Source organism: Acanthopagrus latus, chromosome 9, assembly GCF_904848185.1.
Source record: "Acanthopagrus latus isolate v.2019 chromosome 9, fAcaLat1.1, whole genome shotgun sequence".
NCBI classification, from domain to species: Eukaryota; Metazoa; Chordata; class Actinopteri; order Spariformes; family Sparidae; genus Acanthopagrus; species Acanthopagrus latus.
In genome coordinates, this window is record NC_051047.1 from 14,743,649 (window position 1) to 14,765,070 (window position 21,422).

At 40.7% G+C, this 21,422-nt stretch overlaps 3 protein-coding genes across 6 annotated transcripts in view; 2 read left to right on the forward strand and 1 right to left on the reverse strand.

Annotated features, from left to right (window-relative positions):
* The first annotated feature begins 638 nt into the window (after positions 1 to 638).
* On the forward strand, positions 639 to 6,713 carry cir1 (corepressor interacting with RBPJ, CIR1). Of its 2 annotated transcripts, none has more exons than XM_037109313.1 (10): positions 639 to 872; positions 1,882 to 1,976; positions 2,191 to 2,264; positions 2,431 to 2,444; positions 2,553 to 2,605; positions 2,700 to 2,748; positions 3,202 to 3,322; positions 4,515 to 4,621; positions 4,857 to 4,942; positions 5,530 to 6,713. In XM_037109313.1, exons 1-10 carry the CDS (start codon positions 801 to 803, stop codon positions 6,254 to 6,256), a joined length of 1,398 nt encoding a protein of 465 aa, XP_036965208.1. In that variant the 5' UTR covers positions 639 to 800; the 3' UTR covers positions 6,257 to 6,713. The 2 variants fall into 2 exon arrangements, with proteins under 2 accessions (XP_036965208.1, XP_036965209.1); XM_037109314.1 differs by lacking the exon at positions 639 to 872 and adding an exon at positions 1,119 to 1,281.
* On the reverse strand, positions 6,578 to 11,080 carry sp9 (sp9 transcription factor). Its single transcript, XM_037109315.1, has 2 exons — positions 10,881 to 11,080; positions 6,578 to 10,385 (listed from the first exon to the last, which is right to left on the reverse strand). The coding sequence occupies exons 1-2, from the start codon at positions 10,899 to 10,901 to the stop codon at positions 9,087 to 9,089; spliced, it is 1,320 nt and encodes a 439-aa protein (XP_036965210.1). The 5' UTR covers positions 10,902 to 11,080; the 3' UTR covers positions 6,578 to 9,086.
* Positions 11,081 to 11,230: 150 nt separating this feature from the next.
* LOC119025607 (obg-like ATPase 1) overlaps positions 11,231 to 21,422 on the forward strand; it is a 52,208-nt gene continuing 42,016 nt past the window's right edge. Inside the window, exons 1-4 of one of the 3 annotated variants that reach the window (XM_037109316.1) lie at positions 11,231 to 11,417; positions 14,710 to 14,801; positions 19,268 to 19,411; positions 21,046 to 21,173. In XM_037109316.1, coding sequence (XP_036965211.1) covers positions 11,367 to 11,417; positions 14,710 to 14,801; positions 19,268 to 19,411; positions 21,046 to 21,173 — 415 coding nt within the window. In that variant the 5' untranslated portion in view covers positions 11,231 to 11,366. Of the gene's footprint in view, positions 11,418 to 14,503; positions 14,599 to 14,709; positions 14,802 to 19,267; positions 19,412 to 21,045; positions 21,174 to 21,422 lie in introns of those variants that run through there. The other 2 variants (XM_037109317.1, XM_037109319.1) reach the window with 2 other exon arrangements.

The following is a 21,422-nucleotide window of genomic DNA, read 5'->3' on the forward strand; positions in this document are numbered from 1 at the left end:
TTATTTTTCAGATAGGAAACAATTTCACAGAGACAATTACTGTCTAAGTTTCTAAGTGAACCTTTTAAACGATTTTTCCATTATGGATATAGATGTATTTCAGGGAAGGAAACCCTGATTTATACCACTTTAATTTCATAAAACAATTAAAAATCCAATGATGTAGATTTTTGCTTATACATTCCAAAAATGTAATTACACAGATGAGGGGTGTGGAAGCCCATTTCTGCCAATTAATGAAAATAAAAAAGATAAAAACTGTAGTCCATAGTAAGTCATATTAACAGATAAAAAGTCAAAATAATGAAAAAAAAACCAACAACAACAACTAATGATTAGGATATAAAAAGACGAAATTAAGACGTTAAAAGTCTTAATTATGAGGGGGAAACTCATAATACTGTGAGTTATATAGTCGAAAATATGACAATAAACAAACAACTGCCGACTTTTTAATCCACTTTTGTATCCCATAATTTGAGTTATTTAATTCCCTTATGTCGATTTCTTTTAGATAAACTATCACAATGATTTACCATGAGAATTTTATATTTCATCTCATTATTTTTCTTTAATGATTTTGACACAGATCAGCAGCTCGCCTCTTAACACCAACATAGAACTGACTTCCTGCCGGCGGATGTGTTCGGTCCAGTCGGTGGCGGTAGTTCCTCTGTACGCTGTTCGACAACAAACGAAGAAGAATTTGTTTACATGCGGGGAGGAAGCTACGCTAGCGACACCGTTAGCATACATTAACGTTACCGTGCCAACTCAGTTGGTGTAATAGCCTTTCGGTCATGGGGAAGTCATTTGCAAATTTCATGTGTAAGAAGGATTTTCATCCTGCGTCGAAGTCAAATATCAAAAAGGTAAGCGCTAGTTACAGGTTGAGATTAGAGGACACCAGGCTAGTCGCTAGTTAGCCTTAGCTATTGCGATCTACTGTGATAGCTAGCAACTTTAGACCCCAGTGTTTCTGGCTTAATGTGTGAATCATGATTGTTGACAGCACATGTAAACTGCATTTGTTGTTTGCGCCATTTAATTGTCTATGAATATATGTCGTTCGGTTTTGAACAAAGCTGTTGCTCCAGGTAACCGTAGCTAATCCAAAGGTAACCTACAGTGTTAGTGGCTTTTATTAGCACACTTCTGTGTAGATGGCTTTAGATTGATAGTGGAGTTAAATATTCTAAGCAAGACTTACTAGATTTTCAGGATCAGATTGATTTAGATCTATACATGTCGAAGCAAAAGTTGACCAGCCATTGCCCTGCGGTAAGAGTGAGAAACGACAGCCTATAATTAAGTTTCTGTGGGGTGAAAATTATCAAAGACGATCATAAAACTGCTCAGTGTTTTAAAATTGTTGAGCTATGTTAACTTTTGCCCGCTGTTCATATTTGCCAATTGATGTACTGGGGAGTATGGGATGTAATGTGGTTCTCTCTGTTGTTTGCAGATGTGGCACTGTTGAATGTCCTCCTGTGTGTGTCTATGTTTGAATTGTTTAAATGTGAACTAACGAGGGATTAGCTCCTAGTACAATATGATAGCAATATCACTGTACATAATCTTCATACACCTCACAAATTAATTTTAAATCAAATAGATTTTTTTTCATGTTAGGATCAATGCTGCAAAGTCAAAGAAAAGAAGCAAATGTTAACATTGGGAAGCTGAAACACATTTTTGTTTGGGGTTTTTGAAACATGATGCTGAAATAGATGTCAGTGATTGCATGCAGGGCTTCACAGTTATTGATCGGACCTGTATCAAGCTAGCACATGATAAATGTGTACGTCTGTCAGGATAGTAAGGAACTGCAAAGTCAAGAAGAATTTGTGGTGTAATCGCCTTTTTCTCTTTATCTCGCAGGTATGGATAGCAGAACAGAAACTGACTTTCGAGAAGAACAAGCAAGAGGAGCTCATGCAGGCGTATCTGAAAGAGCAGGACGTCTACAACAACAGGTTGGATAAATACTGCAGAGCACTGCTACACAGTGAAACCATGCATCCCCTTCAAAACTGCTCTCTGAACAACAGATTTGATTTGTAGTCTTTTAGTGTAATAATTAACCACACATGGATACAATAATTCTTAACTTTTTATTAGAGACTAATAGACATGTTTTAAAGAGTTCTTCCCGCTTGATAGTTCAACATATTGTTTTCTCACTCCTAGGTTGTTGATGGGGGATGATCGTGTTAAAAATGGCCTCAATTTCATGTACGAGGCTCCACCTGGTGCATCCAAAGGTAAATTATTACAGTCGTCTGATCCGAGGGATTGTGATCCCTGCTGACTATGTGTTGTTTATCACTAATCTCAGACACCAGATTTTTGGCAGGTCATGGTTAATGTTTTAATATGCGTGTATTTGTTTCTGTTTTACTCTTTACATAATTATCTTCGACACTGAAGAGGAAAAAAAAGAGGTATGGTTGAGAAAAGAAAACAAACCTTTATAATTCCACACTGAGTGTGCATTGAGAACAAAAAATGTTTACACACTAGAAGTCATATAGAAAACATTTGTTTTTCAGGAGGGGGAAGACGAGTACAAATTTGAGTGGCAGAAGACGGCTCCTCGTGAGAAGTAGTTGATTTTATTCACAATGAAATTTTCCTGGCATGCTGTCCAGTGCTCCTCCATCATTTTCATTCTTTTATCCTCAATTGTCTTCATGTAGGTATGCAAAGGATGATATGAATATCAGAGATCAGCCATTTGGAATCCAGGTGCGTGGTTTTTCTTTTTCTTTGAAGATAAACTTTTTGTTGCACCAGTGATACTCAGCCAGAGGTGCGTCAAACAACTATTTAGTTTTTCTCCGATTTTTGCTTTGTATCTTGTGAAATACTGACTTCTGTCATCTGTCTTGGTCCCTAGAATTCTTGAAAAAACCTGTTAAAGGAAAAGCCATGCTTGGTTGCATGTTTATTCTCAAACCATATCCTGTGATTTACAGGTTACATGAAGACAGTGACTCAGTACAAAAAAACTGTTTTGAAACAAGTCATATATGACAAGTTTTTAAAAATTAAACCATAGTTGAACAATGTTAACGGTAACAGGATTTTTTTTTCCTTCCATGATTTGGCGATGCTATTGTTAAACGATACAGAGAGTATTGTTTTTATTAAATTATTTTGCTCCCGTGACTCAGAGGAATGTCTGCTGTTAACTCCCAGGTGCGCAACGTGAGATGCATCAAATGTCACAAATGGGGCCACGTGAACACAGACAGGGAGTGTCCTCTGTACGGACTGTCGGGTATCAATGCCAGCTCGGTGGCTCCGGAGGAGACACCAGGTAACATCTGTACAATAACTGTACGACTGTTCTCCTGCAGGCTTCTGTGTGGCATTTTATCAATGTGATAACATGTCATTGTAATACATGTGTACAGGCCACAATGATTTTATATTTATATGATATTTTTGTTTTATTGAATTTCACACAAATAAGTAAAGAATGAATTTAAGCATCAGTAGATAAAAGAAATGACAACTTTATAATAGAAATATTTGAATCACTCAAAATGAGAGCAGCAACAATTAATTGATTATTAGCTTTGTTGTCAACTATTAAATTAATCAGCAACTATTTTAATGACTGATCAGTTTTAGATTTCCTTGAGGGGAAGTCAAACTGTCAGATTCCAGTATCGTAAATGTGAATATTTTCTGGATTCTTTGCTCCTCTGTGACAGTAAACTGAATATCTACAAGTTGTGAACAAAACAAAACATTTGAAGAAGTCATCTTGGGTTTCTGGGAAACATGAATAGGCATTTTTCACCGTTTTCTGGCATTTTATTGACCAAACAACTATTCAATTAATCCAAGAAATTATCCAGAGATTAATAAAATTCAAATAACCATTAGTGGCAGTGTTACAGCTTTAATGAACATATAGCTGAATATTTATATGTAGACATTTGACCAGCTGATATTTGTTCCACCTCCCAAAAATATGTACATATATATTCAATAAATTGTAAAGGATTAACTGAAATATAACCGTATATAAAAGAAACCGGCAGCCAGAATATCTGTGCTGCTTGATATTTGTGACCAGTGAGTTAACTCCAGTCAGACACACTCTTCACTGCAGCTACACCTACTGTATCTTTCCTCCCGGTTTCAGCTGGAGCTCCCGGGCTTGAGCTGATTCTGAGTTCTGCAATCAGCGAGTTGAGTTGTAAAGTAATAATGTTTACCCTGAGTCCAGTCAGTGCATGGTGGTGTTGATGGTGGAGTGCTGTAATGGTCCCCCTCCTGCGCAGATGGGAAAAAAATGTAATTATTGTGTATTCTGATTCCCCTAACTGCTGCTTTGGCAGAGAATGATATTGTATGATTTGCTCAGCCGGAAGTGGAGTGAGTTGATTTGGTGTCCCATTCTGTTAACAAAGCCGCCCCCTGAAATTCCCACTGTGGAGATAGTGGTTGGCAATGGTTTGACATCAATGGGACTCTGAGGCTGTGATTTGTGCTAACAGGTCCGTCGATGCACCCCTCGGAGTTAATGGCGGAGATGCGAAACAGTGGGTTTGCCTTGAAAAAATGTGTCCTTGGTAGGAATGCCACGGTTTGTGATCCATCGCAGGTAATTGTCTGTCTCGCACTCCCATCTTTGCACAAATAGGACAATGTATAGGGACACACACACCTTCAGAGAGAAAAGACTAGCTATGTCTGTAGAATATAAATTACACTGCAAATGGGCCAGTTATTGGGGCTTTAGTGATGTACTTGCATATAGATTTGCTCAAATTTGCCTTCAAGAGTCATATTTGTCTTCATATTTTAGTGCTGATTCAATGAGCTGTGCACTTTTACAGGATTATGTTGCCAGTGATGAAGAGGACGACCCCGAGGTGGAATTTCTGAAGTCATTAACGACCAAGCAAAAACAGAAGCTCCTCAGGTAAAAAGTAGCTTCATTTACAAATTCTTAAAGATCTTTTTATGCCTAAACAAACTATCTTCATTTTCATGACAGAATAAACAAACTGATCTTAAAGGACAACACAATTTTATACTGTTTTACTTTGTTTATATGTGGTGGACCCTGCCACCTTTCTAGCTTCAAACAGTGTTCTATGGACCTTATTTTCCTCTGAGAACCGCTTGTTTATTTAGTTATTTAAAAAAACAAAAATGTTTGAGTTTGTGCTGTTACCTCATTAATATTGTAAATATTAAAATTCTTTCTTGAAAACTACATAGTTCCCCTTTTAACAAAGGAAAGCCTCAAGGAGTAGATGTGGTTGTTGCACCCAAATTAAATTATTTTTTTGTAACATTGTTTAAATATTTTTTAGCCTCATAAATAAAGAAATCAGAGTGGACATCTCAGATGATCTGTTTAACTATTTATGTTTTCTGAGCAATTCATTTTGAATCAGGTGATAAACATGTACAAGTACTTTCTTGAAACTCTGCTGTGATTCCTTAATGTAATTATGCCAAAGTAGTGTTGAATGATATAAATTAAATGTTTGTGTTACACAGAAAACTCGACCGCCTGGAAAAACAGAAGGCCAAGAAGAAGAAGAGCAAAAAACAAAAGAAGAAAAGCAAAAGAAAGCACAAGAAAAAGCCTGAAAGTAGTGACAGTTCGAGTGACTCCTCCAGCAGCGGCAGCAGCAGCAGCAGCAGTAGTAGCAGTGGCAGTGATAGTGGCTCGGATTCAGACAGCCGGGGCAAGTTCAAGAGCCAGAAGAAAAAGAAGAACAAGAAAAAAGATCCCTGTCGGGATAACAGCTCTAAGAGCGAGCGGCGAGTCAAGAGTCAAAAGGCCTCCGCTCATAGAAGCAGGTCACGGAGCCCTCACACTAGACACAAGCGGCCCGAAGAGGAGTCCGGAGATTACAAGCAAACAAGGACAGAGAGGGGAAGGAGCGGGAGTCGACATCGCAGCCCGGAGAACAAGAAGGAGCCGGAGGGAGGTCACGAGAGAAGGAGACGCAACAGCGGGGACGGGCAGAGACCTGGCAGCTCCAAGTCTGCCGTGGACAGAAGTAGGAGCCGCGAGAGAGGCAGGGAGGACAGAGGTAAAGACAGGCGTCACAGCAGAGATGGGGAGAGGAACAGAAGCAGCACAGATGGGAAGAGAGGCAGAACAGCAGATGGGAGGAGCAGAAGCAGGGAGAGGAGGAAGGAAAGAGAGGGCAGGGGACGGAGCCGGAGCAGAGAGAGAGGAGAGAGGAGTCAAGACGGAGCGAGAAGGAGACACTGACGGCAAATATTGACGAAACGTGTGAAATGTTTTGGAATGTTTTTTCTGTCATGTGCCCTCTGCAGTCACAATATGTAAAAACTGCATATGTGGTGCGCTGATCTCCTTTTCCTCCAGCAGAGGGAGGCAGTGCACAGAAGATGTGTGTCGGCTGCTGTCTGGTGTTGTCCCGCACCCGCTGTATGAAAGGCTCTAAATTAATTGATTACCATTAGAAGCAATTTGCAGCTGTGATCCGTTGATGGGAAAATGTTGGACTCATTTTAATGGTCACTTGGCCACAAGGAAGACGATTGCTGTTGCCGCAGTTTTTGTTTTTTGTTTTTTTTTTAGCTTTTCAGTCTTTCATTATTGTGTAGTTTTAAAATACGACATTGTTCACTGTAACGCTTGTTGATTCCTTGGAAAAAGGAAATCGGGACTTTTTATTTTCTGATTAAATGTTTAACCATCTCAATTTATTGTGTTTTTTTTTTTTTTCTAATTTTTTTATTGCCGAAATGAAAGAAACGAATGACAGCGTGAGACACAGATGGAAACAGAGATGTGGATTTATTCTGTTGGTTGATCACCGTCACTTGTCTTTAAGCCCTGGACACTTTTGCATAAACTAATCTGTTTTTTAAATAATATTTATACAATTTTCAGGTCATAAATTTCCCCTTAATGATCAAACATAATGTGCATGATTCCTCGGAGCTGTGAAATACGACCTGCTGGGTTTTTCTTTTCTTTTTTTTTTTTACGGGCGTCAATCCAACACAAAACAAATATGATTCCTGTCCAAATATACGGCGTCTGAGCGGAGCCAACACTGGAATCCAAACAAAAGCAACCAATGGCGCCAAACAGGAGGAAAAAAACAACTATATTGTATTTTTTTAAGTAATGCACGTTTTTTATATTTTAACCGGGAACAATATGTTGAATTTGAATTATAATTAAAACCATCTGACTAAATTGGATTTTCTTTCTCCTTTTTTAATTCATTTTTGGACCATAAATTACATTTTTTTTTCTTAGTCTTCGAAATTTAAACTCGAACATTTTTGCTATAATTTCAAGAATGTCAATGTATTTGTATTTTTTTTTTTATTTTTATTTTAAAAAATTACCCAAAAACACATTTCTCTCTCTCCCTCTCTCTCTCCACGAGCATACATTTCCACGTGTCTCCTGTCAAGTGTTGCTTCTGGCTTTATATTTAGATGAAAAAGTCAAATTGGCGATCTAATTTGCTAGTTTTCACTCTCTGGCCGTTTTTCCTCGAAGCCGCTGTTGCACAAAAGGAAATGAAAATAATTTCCCTCTATTGCCTTCTGGTCAATTTAACATCCTCTTCAAAAAAAAAAAAAAAAAGGAGAGGGGTGTCTGGGTGAGATGCTTTTCCCTGACGTATTCCCAGTCCCGGACTCACGCTGTAATTATTCCCCGGCTCTCTCTTTTGAGAGTCGGACGCTGCACTGGGTTCGCACAAAGAAGTCAGAGAGCATCCTTGAACCCTTTCAGCGCGAGGCCCACTGATATTCAAATAACGCGCAGACACCGTTTGACTGCGCCGAGCGGAGAGCATTTCAAATTCGGGGCATTTGCATGTGACTCTTTGCCCCCTTTTCTTTTCTCTTAAAGTTTGAAAAAAAAAAAGAGAGAGAGAAACTGTTTCCCATAACATCTATGTGTTTTTTTCTGGCCAAAAAAAGAAGAAGAAGAGGAGGAGGAGGAGAAAAGAAGAAGCCACATCCTTACTCTCGCTCCATCGATTGGTATGCAAATGAAAGCAGTTAATTTGGACAATTAGAATAAATATCCAGGGACCTTTTGTCGTCAAACCACCCCCTCCTTCGAAAAAGCCCCTCGATAAAGTGAAACTGAACAAAAGATGTCTCGGAGATTAATTAGATATTTGATAAGACACGAATCCCTAATCGCAAATACAAGACACATGGGGCTGCGATGTGCTCCAAGTCATAATTAATAGCATTTAACAAGATTTTCATTTGGGCATGAAATGTTTTTTTCCGGGGCATTAAACATTGATTTATTCCGTGGAGGGGAAAAGTCAAGGTGTTGTAGGTGATTTTTTTTTTTTAAAGGAAAAAAAACCCTCTAAAATTTTAAGTTAAATAAAACAATTTTTCAAATCAAAATTCAACACACACAAAAATACGAGAAAATATAAGCTCTACATCACAAAGTCACAGCCTCTGTTTCTTTTTTCCATGATGTTTTAATTACGATAAAATGAAAGTCTTATACGTGTGACTTTATACAGGTAAACATTTATATATAGATATTTTTTTTTAGCAAAGAAATAAAATGGTTAACCAAAGAGTTGGGGAAAAAAAGCTGTGCACGTACATTATCCACAAAGTGCGTCGAAAGTAAACTCCCTGATTTCCAGGATACCAACACGAATAAAACAATCATAGCCTAACATTTACATGAAAATAACACAGAGTTTAGTCGTCAATATACAAGAGGTGACTCACATTGTCCAAACCCAAAGTTCAACAGGTTCTCTTTTTTGTTGTTGTTGTTGTCGCGTAACCTTTTCATGGCAAACATCTTTCATTTTTCAAAAATCCCCCGGAGGCCCGCGGTAACCCAGTCTGCTCGCTTTAGATGGATTTACGCATGAGATACTCGCTACGCCTGCATGTGGAGAATATATATTTTTTTCAGGTTGTTAGACTTTGCAATCGCTTCTTGAAATATTTTCTCCTTTTTTTTTTAAAACTGTCTGTCAGATAAGACCCGTTTTTGTTGCTGTGCAGTTTGTTTTGTTTGTATTTTTTTTTTTTTAAGTTATTCTCGTTGTGATTTTTTTTTTTCAGGGCTCGTCGTGAGGAGACGGATCCTTTACAGCGATTCTGGGGTTTACACCCTCCAAAATAAGTTCTGGCGACTCGGACCTCGGGGTCTCCAGGTTGCTGGTGTCGGTGTCGCTGTCGCTGCCCTTTTTGCCTCCCCCGCCGGCCGTGTGCGTTTTGATGTGCTTGCTCAAATGGTCACTCCGCATAAAGCGCTTGTTGCACACCGGGCAAGCGAACCTTTTCTCGCCGGTGTGGGTGCGCAGGTGTCTCTGGAGCTCATCGGACCGAGTGAACCTTTTGCCACAGAAAAGCCAGTTGCAGACAAAAGGCCGCTCGCCGGTGTGCCACCTCAAGTGCGCCTTGAGGTGAGACGTCTTCCCGTACACTTTACCGCAGCCGGGAATGTGGCAGCTGTGCAGTCCCTTCCTCCGCAGGCTGGCCCCGGCGGGTCCCAGCCGCTCAGCCTCCTGACAGTTCGGGCAGTCACATGTTGCTCTGCCGGAGTACCGCCGGGACGACCTCGAGGAGCTACTTATTCCTGAACTGCCCCCAGAAATCATGGCGTTGGCGGCAGAAGCGTCTGTGTACGTGGGGATGACCGTTTTGAAGCCGTCCTGCGTTAACAGGTGCTGGCTGGTGGACAGTAGATGAGACGCGGACGGGCTGATTCCAGTGGAGCTGAACGCCGAGTGCGTCAGCGAGGAGAAGTCCGGGTTGTAGCCACTCAGCTGGGAGTGGATGGCTTGAGGCGTGCCGGAGTGCAGCGAGGTCTGGAGGGTGCCCGCGGGGTTCTGGACGTCGAGCCACGAGCCGGGGTTCGTGTGGACGTCCCACCACGAGGACGCACCGTTGGCGACGTCTCCGGAGATGGTCGAGTGGAAGCCGGACTTGTACCACGACTCGTACGGGTGCGCCATGCCCACCCGCGGGTACAGGGTCTCTGCCGACGTGTGGACTTTGGAGATGAACGCCGACTGGCCAGCCTCTTGGGACGCGACGCTGGCAGAGTTGGAGAACAGACCGCTGTACTCTGTGGAAAAGGCGGACGAGGTCGGGGAGGTGGAGGCTAAGCAAAAAGCGCTGTTGGAGGTGCCACTGGTCGGCGTTAGTCCTGTCGACGCGCGGCTCGTTGCTACCGTGAAGCCGGGCAGACTGGATCCCAAGTTGCAGCTGGAGGAGGATCTCTTCCACGGGTGAAATCCACCTTTGGAGAAAGCGCTGGAGTCAGGTAGAGTTGTAAGAGGACTGGTGTTACCAATTTTGTTGCATGTTGCAGCCAGCATTGCTAGAGGTGTAGTTCCAAACCGTGGCTCTTCCTGTGAAACACACACACACACACACATACACACACACACACACACACACAGGAGTTGGATTTAAAACATGCAGCAACAGACAGTGAGCAACTACAAGTAAATTCTAACAACTGTGACGATGAAAGGTCTAACTCGAGCTGAGATCAGTGTGTTTGGAGAGATGGCATTAAAACAAACAAATAAACAAAGTAAAACTGATGATAGTAAATGTTTTACAAACTTCGTCACGAATGCGTCTCTTCTGTTGAGAAGAATAATAAAGTTTGTTCGGCTCTGCTTTATCGGCATTTAGCGGTTCATTTTATCATGATGAATACCAGCCGAGAGGAGCAGGGCAGAGGTGACTAACACAGCGACAAACCCTCACTACAAAAAAAAAAAACTTGAAAGCGAGCGTGTTCGTGAGGGCAGGAGACACTTACATGTCGCACAGAAAAGCAGCCTGCAACAACTTTTACGCACAACTTTGGCGCACAAATCCAAAGCGAGACTCACCCCAAGTATAGACGTAGCCATATCCAGGGTCTGTGCTGTGAGGAGACTGTTCGCGATGTCAGTGCTGCGCGGCCGCTCCAATATGTTGCTTTTTTTTCCCTTTTTTCTTTTTTCTTTTTATTTTTTATTTCCTGACTCGGAGTCACCGTGTCTGACTCGGGTCACACGGTTTCTTTCTTGGCTCGCAGCTCCCAGCACTACCTAGTTGTAGAAGAGCGTGTTCTTTGAAGTACAGCTGGCGAGGACGCGCAGCCAATCTCGTGGCCGCATTGGTGGCCGGGGATTAAGTCAGCCAATGAGAGCCCCGACCGCAGACAGAAACACCAAAAACCCCGCCGTCAATCATGTGCTGTGCAGCCTCTGCCTCAGACTGTCATACAAGACACGATTTGGTATTTTCTTTTTTTTTTCTTCTTCTTCTTCTTTTTTTTTTCTTTTTTTTAAAATGCATACAGTTATTTTTATGTATTCTCACACGAAGGCTCAATGTCTCCTTTTCATTGCAGAATTGAGTTCACGCGTCAGTTCTCCCGAGAGGTAAGCCGTTTTCGGTCGTTTTTTTAAAGCGTTTGCGGATTGTGGTGAAAGTGTGTGCTTCCAGGTGTCCCCTTCTCTGATTTTTCAGTATCCAGATCATGCGCAACACGTCATTGAGAGATAGTTAAGCGCAGAGTCTCCTGAACAATGTGAGGGACGCTGCTGCTGCTGCTGTTGCTGCTGATGACTTTATTAAAAGTGTGTGTGTAGCCAGCCGGTGCGCGCTGCTGTGCGTTATGGCACCAGCTGATGTTATCAATATCTATCTACAAATAATATCTGCACTGTGTGCTTTATCTTGCATTTTTAAAAGTCCTAGTGTTATTTTTTTTGAAAATCAGAGATGTTTAGACGAGAATGCATCAGCTGCCTTGATACATGACGAAAAACCAGATCCGGACGCGTAATCGATCAATTAACGGACACTTTGTTTACCTCCAGCCAAAAAAAAAAAAAAAAAAGGTCCACACGCGTCCTGCGCCCCCTTGCTCGCGCGCGGTCGTCTCCTACCACCCACCGACCCACCCACCTCCAGCCCCTCCACCTCCCCATCCCCTCACTTGTTGGGGGGGTGGGGGGTGCAGGTGAGGGGTTAATTAATAATGACAGCTTGCTTTTTTAGTAGAGAAGTATTTTATAGGAGCACGCAAAAAAAAAAAAAAAAAAAAAAAAGTTTGAGCGTCCAGCGGGACACCTGACTGCGGTGAGGCCGTCAGTCAGCTCCACCAGGAGCCACGGTGGCGTTTAAAAGTGATGCCAGCCTAATCACTCGTTTCATCAAAATCATGCACAATTAAGACCATGTCGGTTTCAGCAATTCTCTCCAACAAAACTTGCGACTCTTGCTTCTTCTTCCTTTTTTTTTCTGTTAATATCACAACACAGTTCAGTCCGTGGCTTGTTAAAAGCGCCCGGGGAGGTTTTAATGGCACAATGTAAAATTGACCTGCTCTGACGTGAATCATCATCCCTTATTTTAAAAGTTAAAGCAATTTTCCCCCCTTAGAGAAAAGGCTCGACCGAAAGATGTGCATTACAGTATTCATAATGGGTCAAATAATGCTCCATTATAGAGTGTGAATGCTGCCAGTCAGTTTGTTCAAATACTCTCTTTTTTTCTCTCTCTCTTTCCTTATTGTTGCGTTTAAACCCCACCTTTGGATGGATGAATAAAAATCAGTCTCATCAAATACCGAGCGCCGCCGAGAAAAGGGAATCATTTCTGCAATCATGACAATTTATCAGAGTGCTGTTAACAGTATTAAATCTCTATTCCCGCGTAAACAAAGTTGATTGTCGCCATAGAAGTCGAATTAATTCGAGCGTTAAATAAAAAAGAAAAATGAGCGCAGAGTGTTGTGGACGTTTCTTTTCATTATATTCTAATAATAGAACAATTAGACGATAGATAGATAGCTTTTTTTCTTATATTAATATTAATAATAAATATATGTTACACTCCTCTGTCCATTTGTCAAATTGTTAATATTACTGTGCACATGTTTGTGTGTGTGTGTGTGTGTGTGTGTGTGTGTGTGTGTGTGTGTGTGTGTGTGAGAGTGTGTGTGTGTCTTCATGAGGAGCAGTGTGGCCGTTCACACTGGAATAATGATGCTGGAGTCCTAACAAAGAAATCTACATAAGAATCTTCACGCTCCAGTAAATACACTGCTCCATTTAAAAAATACATATATGTGTATATTTATCTTGCCATGAATTTAAATGGAAGGAAATGTATTTGTCTCAGTAATGATAAAAAACTAAAGTGATATTTCAGGTGTTTGCTTGGGACAAAACCAAGAGGGAACATGATCCTGCCTTGTCATTCAAGTGAGGATTTTTTTGAGTTGAATCTGTAATTCTGGACTCCATTCGGGTGCACTTCTCTGTGGCAATTAGGAGCCTATTACAAGCCATTAGATTGATCAATGTACCTTAAACAATGGGAATGATTTATTTGGTCGAACAAAACGCTCTGCGTCTATTGTGATGAGTCTAAGTGGGGGTGCATCCATCAACAAAAGATAAATGATTAATTCAGACCTATTCATTTGAATTCTTTCGACAAAAGCCGGCCCCACTTGCCTCAAATCCAGATTATTAGAGCCTCATTTTCTGCGTGTTAAACCAGACAGGCTGCTGGATTGGGGCGATGGTGTTTTTTGGTTGTGCCCCCGTGTGCTTTAATTTGTATTTCTGCTGAGGGAAGTTTATTTGAGGACATTTAGCTAATTGTTGTAATTTCGTGTGCTCGTGTGGCTACACCTGTTTCTCCCAGAGGGGGCTGGAGGAAACTATGAGTGCAAGGATGTTACACTTTTATTTCTGTGGTGCTGAAGCTGCACACTGTTGTCTGGCGATTATACACTTATATCGTTATAAATCAGAGGAAGCTCATGAAGATTTTCTCAAGATGGATATCATCCTTTTTTTTTCTTTTTCTTTTTTTTTTTTACAGATATGTTTGGGTTGTGACATTTGTTTTGTTCTCTTGTAAAAATGAAAACACCATGATAGCAAGCAGTATCTGTTCTTGTTTTAGTTTGTCATGGTTGGCTTTAAATGACAACGTCTGTGTCTCGCCTGCCATTTTATAACCTGCACTTTAGGTCATTGTTCATTTTGGTGCCAGGTAAATGGAACAGTACATTTAAGCGCACTGCGAAATAAACTGCTCAACAATAAGAATTCATTGCCGTAGGAAGTCGATAAGCTATAAAAACAAGGGCGAACGGCCAGATTGCTGGGACCTGTCAGTATAGAGACACAACTTGTGGATGTCTTCAGTTACTGTCAAGACAGATGATTCAAATGTTAATAGAAAGCAGGCAGCTGCTGACAACACAGTCAACCCTCTGATAAATCCAACAGGTCTGTGTTAGACTGATCTCACAGCAGCTCATCAACCTGAATCAATGGTATCGACGGCTAAATTTGGAAGCGCAGGTCAGCCTGCCCGCTGCACAGTGTCAACTTTCATTTCCAGTGGCTGCATATTCTATTTTGAGCGCGGCGAGCGAGCCAGTCCGAGTGCAGTCGCCTGGTTTCATTCGAGGACTTTACAGTAGCCTAGCACGTTTTCTGTCAATGAACGTGTGGGTTTTTTCCCCCCTCTGAGTTTGTTGTGGAAGTCAGCAAAAAAAGAAAAAAAAGTTAGGCGTGGGAAATGGCTCCGAAGAAGGTGCACTTCATGGGGAACGGCTCCACATTCAATAATTGGCATGTGTTGTAGATTATGTAATGGCACAAGTGCTGGTTGTGACTGCAGACATTTCCACATTGTCTTTATCAGGGAAAGGGAGATGATGGACTGAAGGTGCCACCGCTGATTGGAAGGTTCGGCACCTCGTTGAAAATAGGAATCGTCGGCCTTCCCAACGTCGGGTAAGTGAAATGTTTTTTTTTAAAATTTGTTTTCTTGCCTTTCACACGTACACACACCAGCATGTGCTCTGCTCACATCTGAACTATGTCTGCCTTCCATGATACCATAATTGTAAATGCATGTAAGGCAGGATGAAAGCTGAGAACAGCAGAATGCAAGAGAAGAACTGGACAAAAAGATATGTGAATTTAGATATACTGTCCAGACGGCTTCGGACTCAAGTCAAATCTTTGTCCAGTTTTACACCTTCTGCACCGACTCTACTGAGTGAAACATACACAATATGCATGATGTGCAGGATTAAAGCAAGAAAGCCTCCAAAAAAGCCTTCTTTCTTAAACGAGAAAGACGCTGGTGGAAAGTATTTCAGTGTTCCTTTACAACCCAAGGAGTGTCCCTGAGGGTGTTAAGTGTCTGTAACCATGTGTGCCCCCACCAGGCGAGGATCAAATCCTACCAGAGCTTTTCATCCCACGTCTTAACTTTCTGTCTAAATAAAAGCGTGAGAGCTGCTCAAGCTTCGACAAAATGCTTCAAACACTATGTCCAACTTTTTGTTTTGCAACAGTATTGTACCAGATATGTTTTAATGATTGGACGATTCAAATAGTTGTCGTACATCAGAAGTCAAAGTTTTAATGAAACAGATAAGAAGATAATTTTAGTATGCATTCCGTATTGTACCCCTGCATTTATGAATGCAGGGTTTTATTTTTGCAATAGTGTGTTTTCAATGAGAGGAAACAGTTCATGTTACCGATGAGAATGTGTCACGATCCATTTCTATTTGAATAAAACCGAATGACAGCAAGCAAATATTAACCCACCACACTATTATGCAGAGAAAGAGTGACATCTGTAACAATCCCTGTAGTCCATTTGTTTTAAATACCCACTTATCATTCATCATGGCACGCATAGGTCAAAGGTCACGGTACATCCCAAACAGCTCTCCGGCTAATAACGGTGAGTCAACAAGTCAAGTCAGTTTTATTTATATTGTCCAAAATCACAAATCACAAACCCTATCTTAACAGTAAAATCAAAGAAATCATACCTTGAAGACAATATCCTGATGCAGAAAATATCTGAATGATTTTTGAGTCTGAGTCTCAGTTTGTGTGATTTTTTTTTTATCAGAAAGGTGAATAACTTGACAGAAGTCTGAGCTACGTGCTGTGTGTTAGGTGGCTGACACACTGTCTTCAGGTGGTCAGACAAATCCACTTTGTCAGCATCTTACTAAAACCCACAGCAACATCCATGACAGAGTCTAATCACAGGGCAAGAGACTCCTGTAGCCCACCTTAGAGCCACAGTGATCTGAACAGCTTATCTTCCACTCAGCTGACAGGTTCTCATCTGTTTGCAGCTCCCTAAAACACTTTTCAACACAACTGTTGTTATCAAGTAGCCGAGAAAGTTTTTTTTTGCAAGACTTAAGAATCGCAGGTTATGATGGGACAATAAGGTTATTGTACTGGATTAGCACAGTTGAAACCACAGATATTGTGTCAGTGTAGCAGTACACAGGCAGATTTTTTTTACTCATTTAATTCTATTTCAGATACTCGCTATATTGATGATGGAGAATAAACTCTGCAAATATTCCATTTTCCTCTGATTTTGGAGCTCCAACTCTGGACTGAGCAGTCTTTTCATTTCTTACCCCGGCGAAAAACCACAATTTCTTCCTGGTGTAAGCAGTAGAACTTACTGAGGTTGTGGCCTGCCATACCACATTTGTGTCAAAGAACAACTTGTCCACCTTCCTATGGTTTCTTCATGACTGAACCATGTTCAGATGCCAGCCTGCTGTTATTTGGGCATAACTGACACACATGGGAAACCTAAGAGCGTGATTCAGCCAAGCTTGCAGCTATTTACACCAGAGCACATGTTGTGTTTACTGCCGTGCTCTCTGCTCAGAGCTCAGCGAGTCTTGTCCATTTAACCCCTTATTGGGACTATACAGTATATAACCTAAATGCCACAAGTCACTCTTAAGGCTCTATATGAAAACAAAGGTACCTTTCTTTTTGCCTTCAGCGCAGCTCTGCCGCATGAAACTCGCTCTGTGTTTGTGTAGCAGTCATAGATTAAGAGGCCAAAGTGAACAATTAATCTCAAGATAATTACTTCTTGAATCTTGTGAATCTCTATTAATCTCAAAGTCCCCAAAGCCCCATTTAATATTGCTTGATAAGTCAAAATGCACAAAAAAATGTCCCACATGTGGGTGAGGATATATATACATTTTCCACAGACGTACAAAACTCTTCATTGATTTTTATTTTTCATTTATTTGGAGTGGATAGGCCGCAGGAAACAATCGGACAGTATCTTGATGAAACTGAATTAGGCAGCTTGCATGAACCGAGATGATTAGGATTAATGAGCCATTAAGCTGGGAGGCAAAGAATCGAGAATCTTCCGATATTGTAATAATACATATATCAACCATCACAGGAGTCATGTAAGATGACTGCTGGGAGCCGACTCTGCTCTCCGACCCCATCTGATGAGCAGGAAAATGTGTGATTACAGACTGATTTGCCAAATCACACGTTTAAATTATGTGTGCATTGACCGGACAGTTCTCTTCGTCCTCCTCTTCTGTCTTAAAGCTGCTGCACACAACTCACATTTTTGGTGGATTCTGGCTGCCCCTGTGGGTGAAAACAGCGTGAACACTCCCACCTCCTGAAGATCTTGATCTGTACCACCAGACTACTCCACAGCTTTTTTCCTCAGGCTATGAAACTTCTCTTCTAACTTATCCCACCTGGGTATCAACAGGCATTAAGAATAACTGTAATAACTATATAGAAATAGCTAATCTTCTTGCTGATTGGCTAGTTTTCTTATGAAGTTCTCTTTGAAGCATCAGTATTAAACTTGACTAGACTGTTTTTAATAACTGTTAAAAGTTCCTTGTGGTACGCTTAACTTTTCTACTCTGCTCTTAATTCAACAAAGGGAAAAAATCTCTATACAGCCAACTCTCTGGTAAAAGGCTGAAGAGTTTTTTATCTAACATTTATTTTTGTTCTAAATGCTGTATCGTGGGCAATTGGATATGTTTCAGTTTCATGGAGACGTTTCACCTCTCATCCAAGAGGCTTCTTCAGTTCTAACAAACTGGAGGGGAGTTGCATTAAAGGATATGTCATTTTTGTGAATGTTGGACGTGAAGTCTTTTTAATTACATAGCTAGACGCATGTTTTATGACAAATATGCACCTGCTAGAAGGATCCTCACTTGTATTTTGAAATGCACTGTGTATTCCTTATAATACGCTCATTATAAATGACAAAAAAAGAGTCAGATAGATGTTTGAAGCTCCATTTATCCCCAAAAGATCCAAATTTTATATAATCAGTGATTCTTATCTTGCAGTATCTAAAACTGGAAGTTAAATTAAGGCATATTTCTTACTTTTGATTTGACATGGATCAGCTTGATTTTTTAAATTTAAAAAATAGATTTGCGAAATAAATGTAGCTCCAGCTGTTAGCTCCTTTTGGATCTTTCACCTGTTCTTCAGTCTTAATCAACTATGGAACCTTAGTCGCGTGATAGGTCTATAGATTTGTAATGTGTTTCACAACACATATCCAGTCTACGCCTTGCTTCGTAGACTGGAATGAGGGGAATGAGTTTCCACCAGCCACCAGTGAAAAAAACACACTAAAGCCTCACCTGTAACCTCAATATATGTCACCTTTCCCCCTTCTGTCCAGGATATTAGGCTGTAATTAGCATGTTGCTAAGTGATTTGCTGTGCAATTATTCTTATCATTAAGAGCATTTTTACACCTGATGACGGTTGAAGTGTTACCGCGGAAAATCTTTCTCCCCCCCCCCCCCCCCAAGGTGACCCAACAACAGCCTTCAAGTACACGTTAGAGAAACAACCCAGCTTTATACAAGGAATTAATGCCTGCTCTTTAGCAATCTTGAGCAATTTCATGCCTATAGGACTTAGCAAACAATCATTTCAATGTGAAGCACCGAGTGAGGGGATAAAGATGGAAAGTCCTGGATTAAAGTGAACTGCCATGCCATTATTACTCTTAGACACTTGCCATTGTCTGTAGATTTTGAAGTACACTTGAGCTGCTTGTGCCATGGAAAATAAATCTCTCCCTGGTCACAACATGGGGCGGTGTTTGGCTGATCCCGTTCGACAGCTGAGATCTATCAGAAAATGTAATTTTGCCCCTCGATTCCATGTGCAATTGATCTATTATGGGATTATCTGACCTTGTAATTGGACATAATATTTTTTTTCATTATTCAAATAATCAATCTATTAGAATAAGCCTTTTGCTTTTAGTGCAGGAAAAAAAAAAGACAATCTTGCATAATTTACTAGTATTTCAGGATCATACTGCCAGACAGTCGCGCTCCGCACACCAGTCGTTTCATACAGATTGGCCTCAATGCTGTTTTTATTTTCAGGAAGTCAACCTTTTTCAACGTGCTGACAAAGAGTCAGGCTGCAGCTGAAAATTTCCCCTTCTGCACCATTGACCCAAATGAAAGCAGAGTGCCCATTCCAGATGAACGCTATGATTTCCTCTGCCAATTCCACAAACCTGCCAGGTATGGGGTCACATCGTTCACCTATTATTCACACTTCAGATCTGTAGTCTCTGACGCTCTTCTTGCTATTGGTATGAGAAAACATATAACAATGTTGTTGACATGTAGCTGCCAGTATTCTGTATGGTGTATGATTGCTGCTCTACTCCGAGGTTTTCTGTTGACGAAAAAGGCTGAAGCGTCTGAAACCTCCAACACCTGGTTATCATACACATTTGTATGGGCTGTTAAAGCAGGATGAATTCAGATTTCCTGTGCTATACTGACAAATTAATGGTGAAATTCTGACTGACAGGACATTCGACGTTGAATAGCACACAGCATTTCCGTGCATGAATTCTTATAGCATATGGATCTCAGGAACATCCTTGTTCTGTCCTTTTTATGTTTTTTACTGTGACTTAATCTAATGAAAAACAGATGCGACTGCTATTAATAAATACACCAGTAACCATCAAAATACAACATATCTGTGCAAGAAAATGCAATTTTCTACAATAACAACCTTAGGCAGGGTGATGTGTTCCTAACTTACCATCAACGTGGACATTGTAGTTATTTGGAAATGTGTTTTATGCGCGACTGAAAACAGTCCCCAACAAATGGGCTATTTACTATAATATATAATAACATCATGCATTTCTGCTAAGATGTCCACTTAAGTTATTTTTTTGTGTTGGTTAAACTCAATGTTTTGTTTTAAGGCCATTTGAGGTAGTTTTCCATTAGAATGTATATTTTTCTCCACTACTTGATGTTTACAAGTTGTATGTATATTTGGGAACAATCTGTTCAACTAACCAAACTCCCTGCCATTTAATGCAACACCATGCAACAAGCACTTCTTGGATGGTCCCATTTCCAACGTTAGGAAGTTGTTCTTCTGACTTTAGTGTTAATGAGCTTGTGGGTGGTAATGTGGAGACAAGATGGACACTATGATGAAGTGAAGTGAAGATGTGCTGTATTTCATTGCTCAGAGGTTTTAAACAACATGTCAATAGCTGTTTAAAGTTTAAAGCTGTATATTAACAATCGCTGGTATAAATGCTGGTAAGCTTTGCGTTTGTTTATGTCGAATTTTCAATTTCATGTTGTGACAATGGCTGTTTATGGTCTGATTAAGTTTTATGCACAAAACCACTTGGTTAGGGTCTGGAAAATGTCATAGTTTGGCCTACCTGGTTACCTGGTTTTGTCACCACATATTTGGCTGGAAATTTTCCCATCGATAACTTTGCTCAATAACAAAGATCACGTTTAACCTTGGGTTCAAAGATCACGTTAAACGAGTGCAACCTAATACAACACCAGCACACAAGAATTATAAAAACGTTTCCAAACAAGCAGTTTTGTCTGCTGTGTCTCTTCATGTACAATGTTGAGTTGGTAAGTTGAATACCAGAATGTTCCCTGTCCCTTCCAATTATTCTGACACCACTTGCACACAATAAAACTCAATAAATAATGGAGTTTAATCAGGATTTATCTGAAAAAACAAGTAATGTTTTATAGGAACTGTTTGATTCGACCGTTTGATTGTAGGACAATACACGCAGTTGTAGTTTTTGTTAAGATGATATTGATGATGTTTAAAGTCTTCAATTAATTACCCTTTTTACTTTTACTTCCAGCAAAGTCCCAGCGTTCCTTAATGTCGTTGACATTGCTGGCCTGGTGAAAGGTGCTCATGCTGGTCAAGGCCTGGGAAATGCCTTCCTCTCCCATATCAGCGCCTGCGACGGCATCTTCCACATGACACGTGAGTCACAGGTTGACAGTTTCCTTCCCTCACAGGATTTCACACCATCAACAAATCACATTAAACATACACCTGCAAGTTTATTTTATACTGTTTATTTTACAATATCACCAGCGACATTTGGTTGTACTAAATAGTTCCAGTACCAGCTTTTTGAAAGCTTTGCTCGTGAGGCATCTTGTGGTGTGGGTGCCAAGATCAACATCGCAGTCAGGAATTATGAAGTCAGACCAAACCTCACATTCCTAC

Bases quoted from the DNA above. Each gene is read 5' to 3' on its own strand.
- cir1 (XM_037109313.1), top strand. From the start codon at position 801: ATGGGGAAGTCATTTGCAAATTTCATGTGTAAGAAGGATTTTCATCCT. The intron at 2,749-3,201 runs GTGCGTGGTTTT...GTTAACTCCCAG, and splicing joins ATCAGCCATTTGGAATCCAG to GTGCGCAACGTGAGATGCAT. The intron at 4,622-4,856 runs GTAATTGTCTGT...GCACTTTTACAG, and splicing joins CGGTTTGTGATCCATCGCAG to GATTATGTTGCCAGTGATGA.
- sp9 (XM_037109315.1), bottom strand. From the start codon at position 10,901: ATGGCTACGTCTATACTTGGG. The intron at 10,386-10,880 runs GTGAGTCTCGCT...TGTGTTTCACAG, and splicing joins TGGCTACGTCTATACTTGGG to GAAGAGCCACGGTTTGGAAC.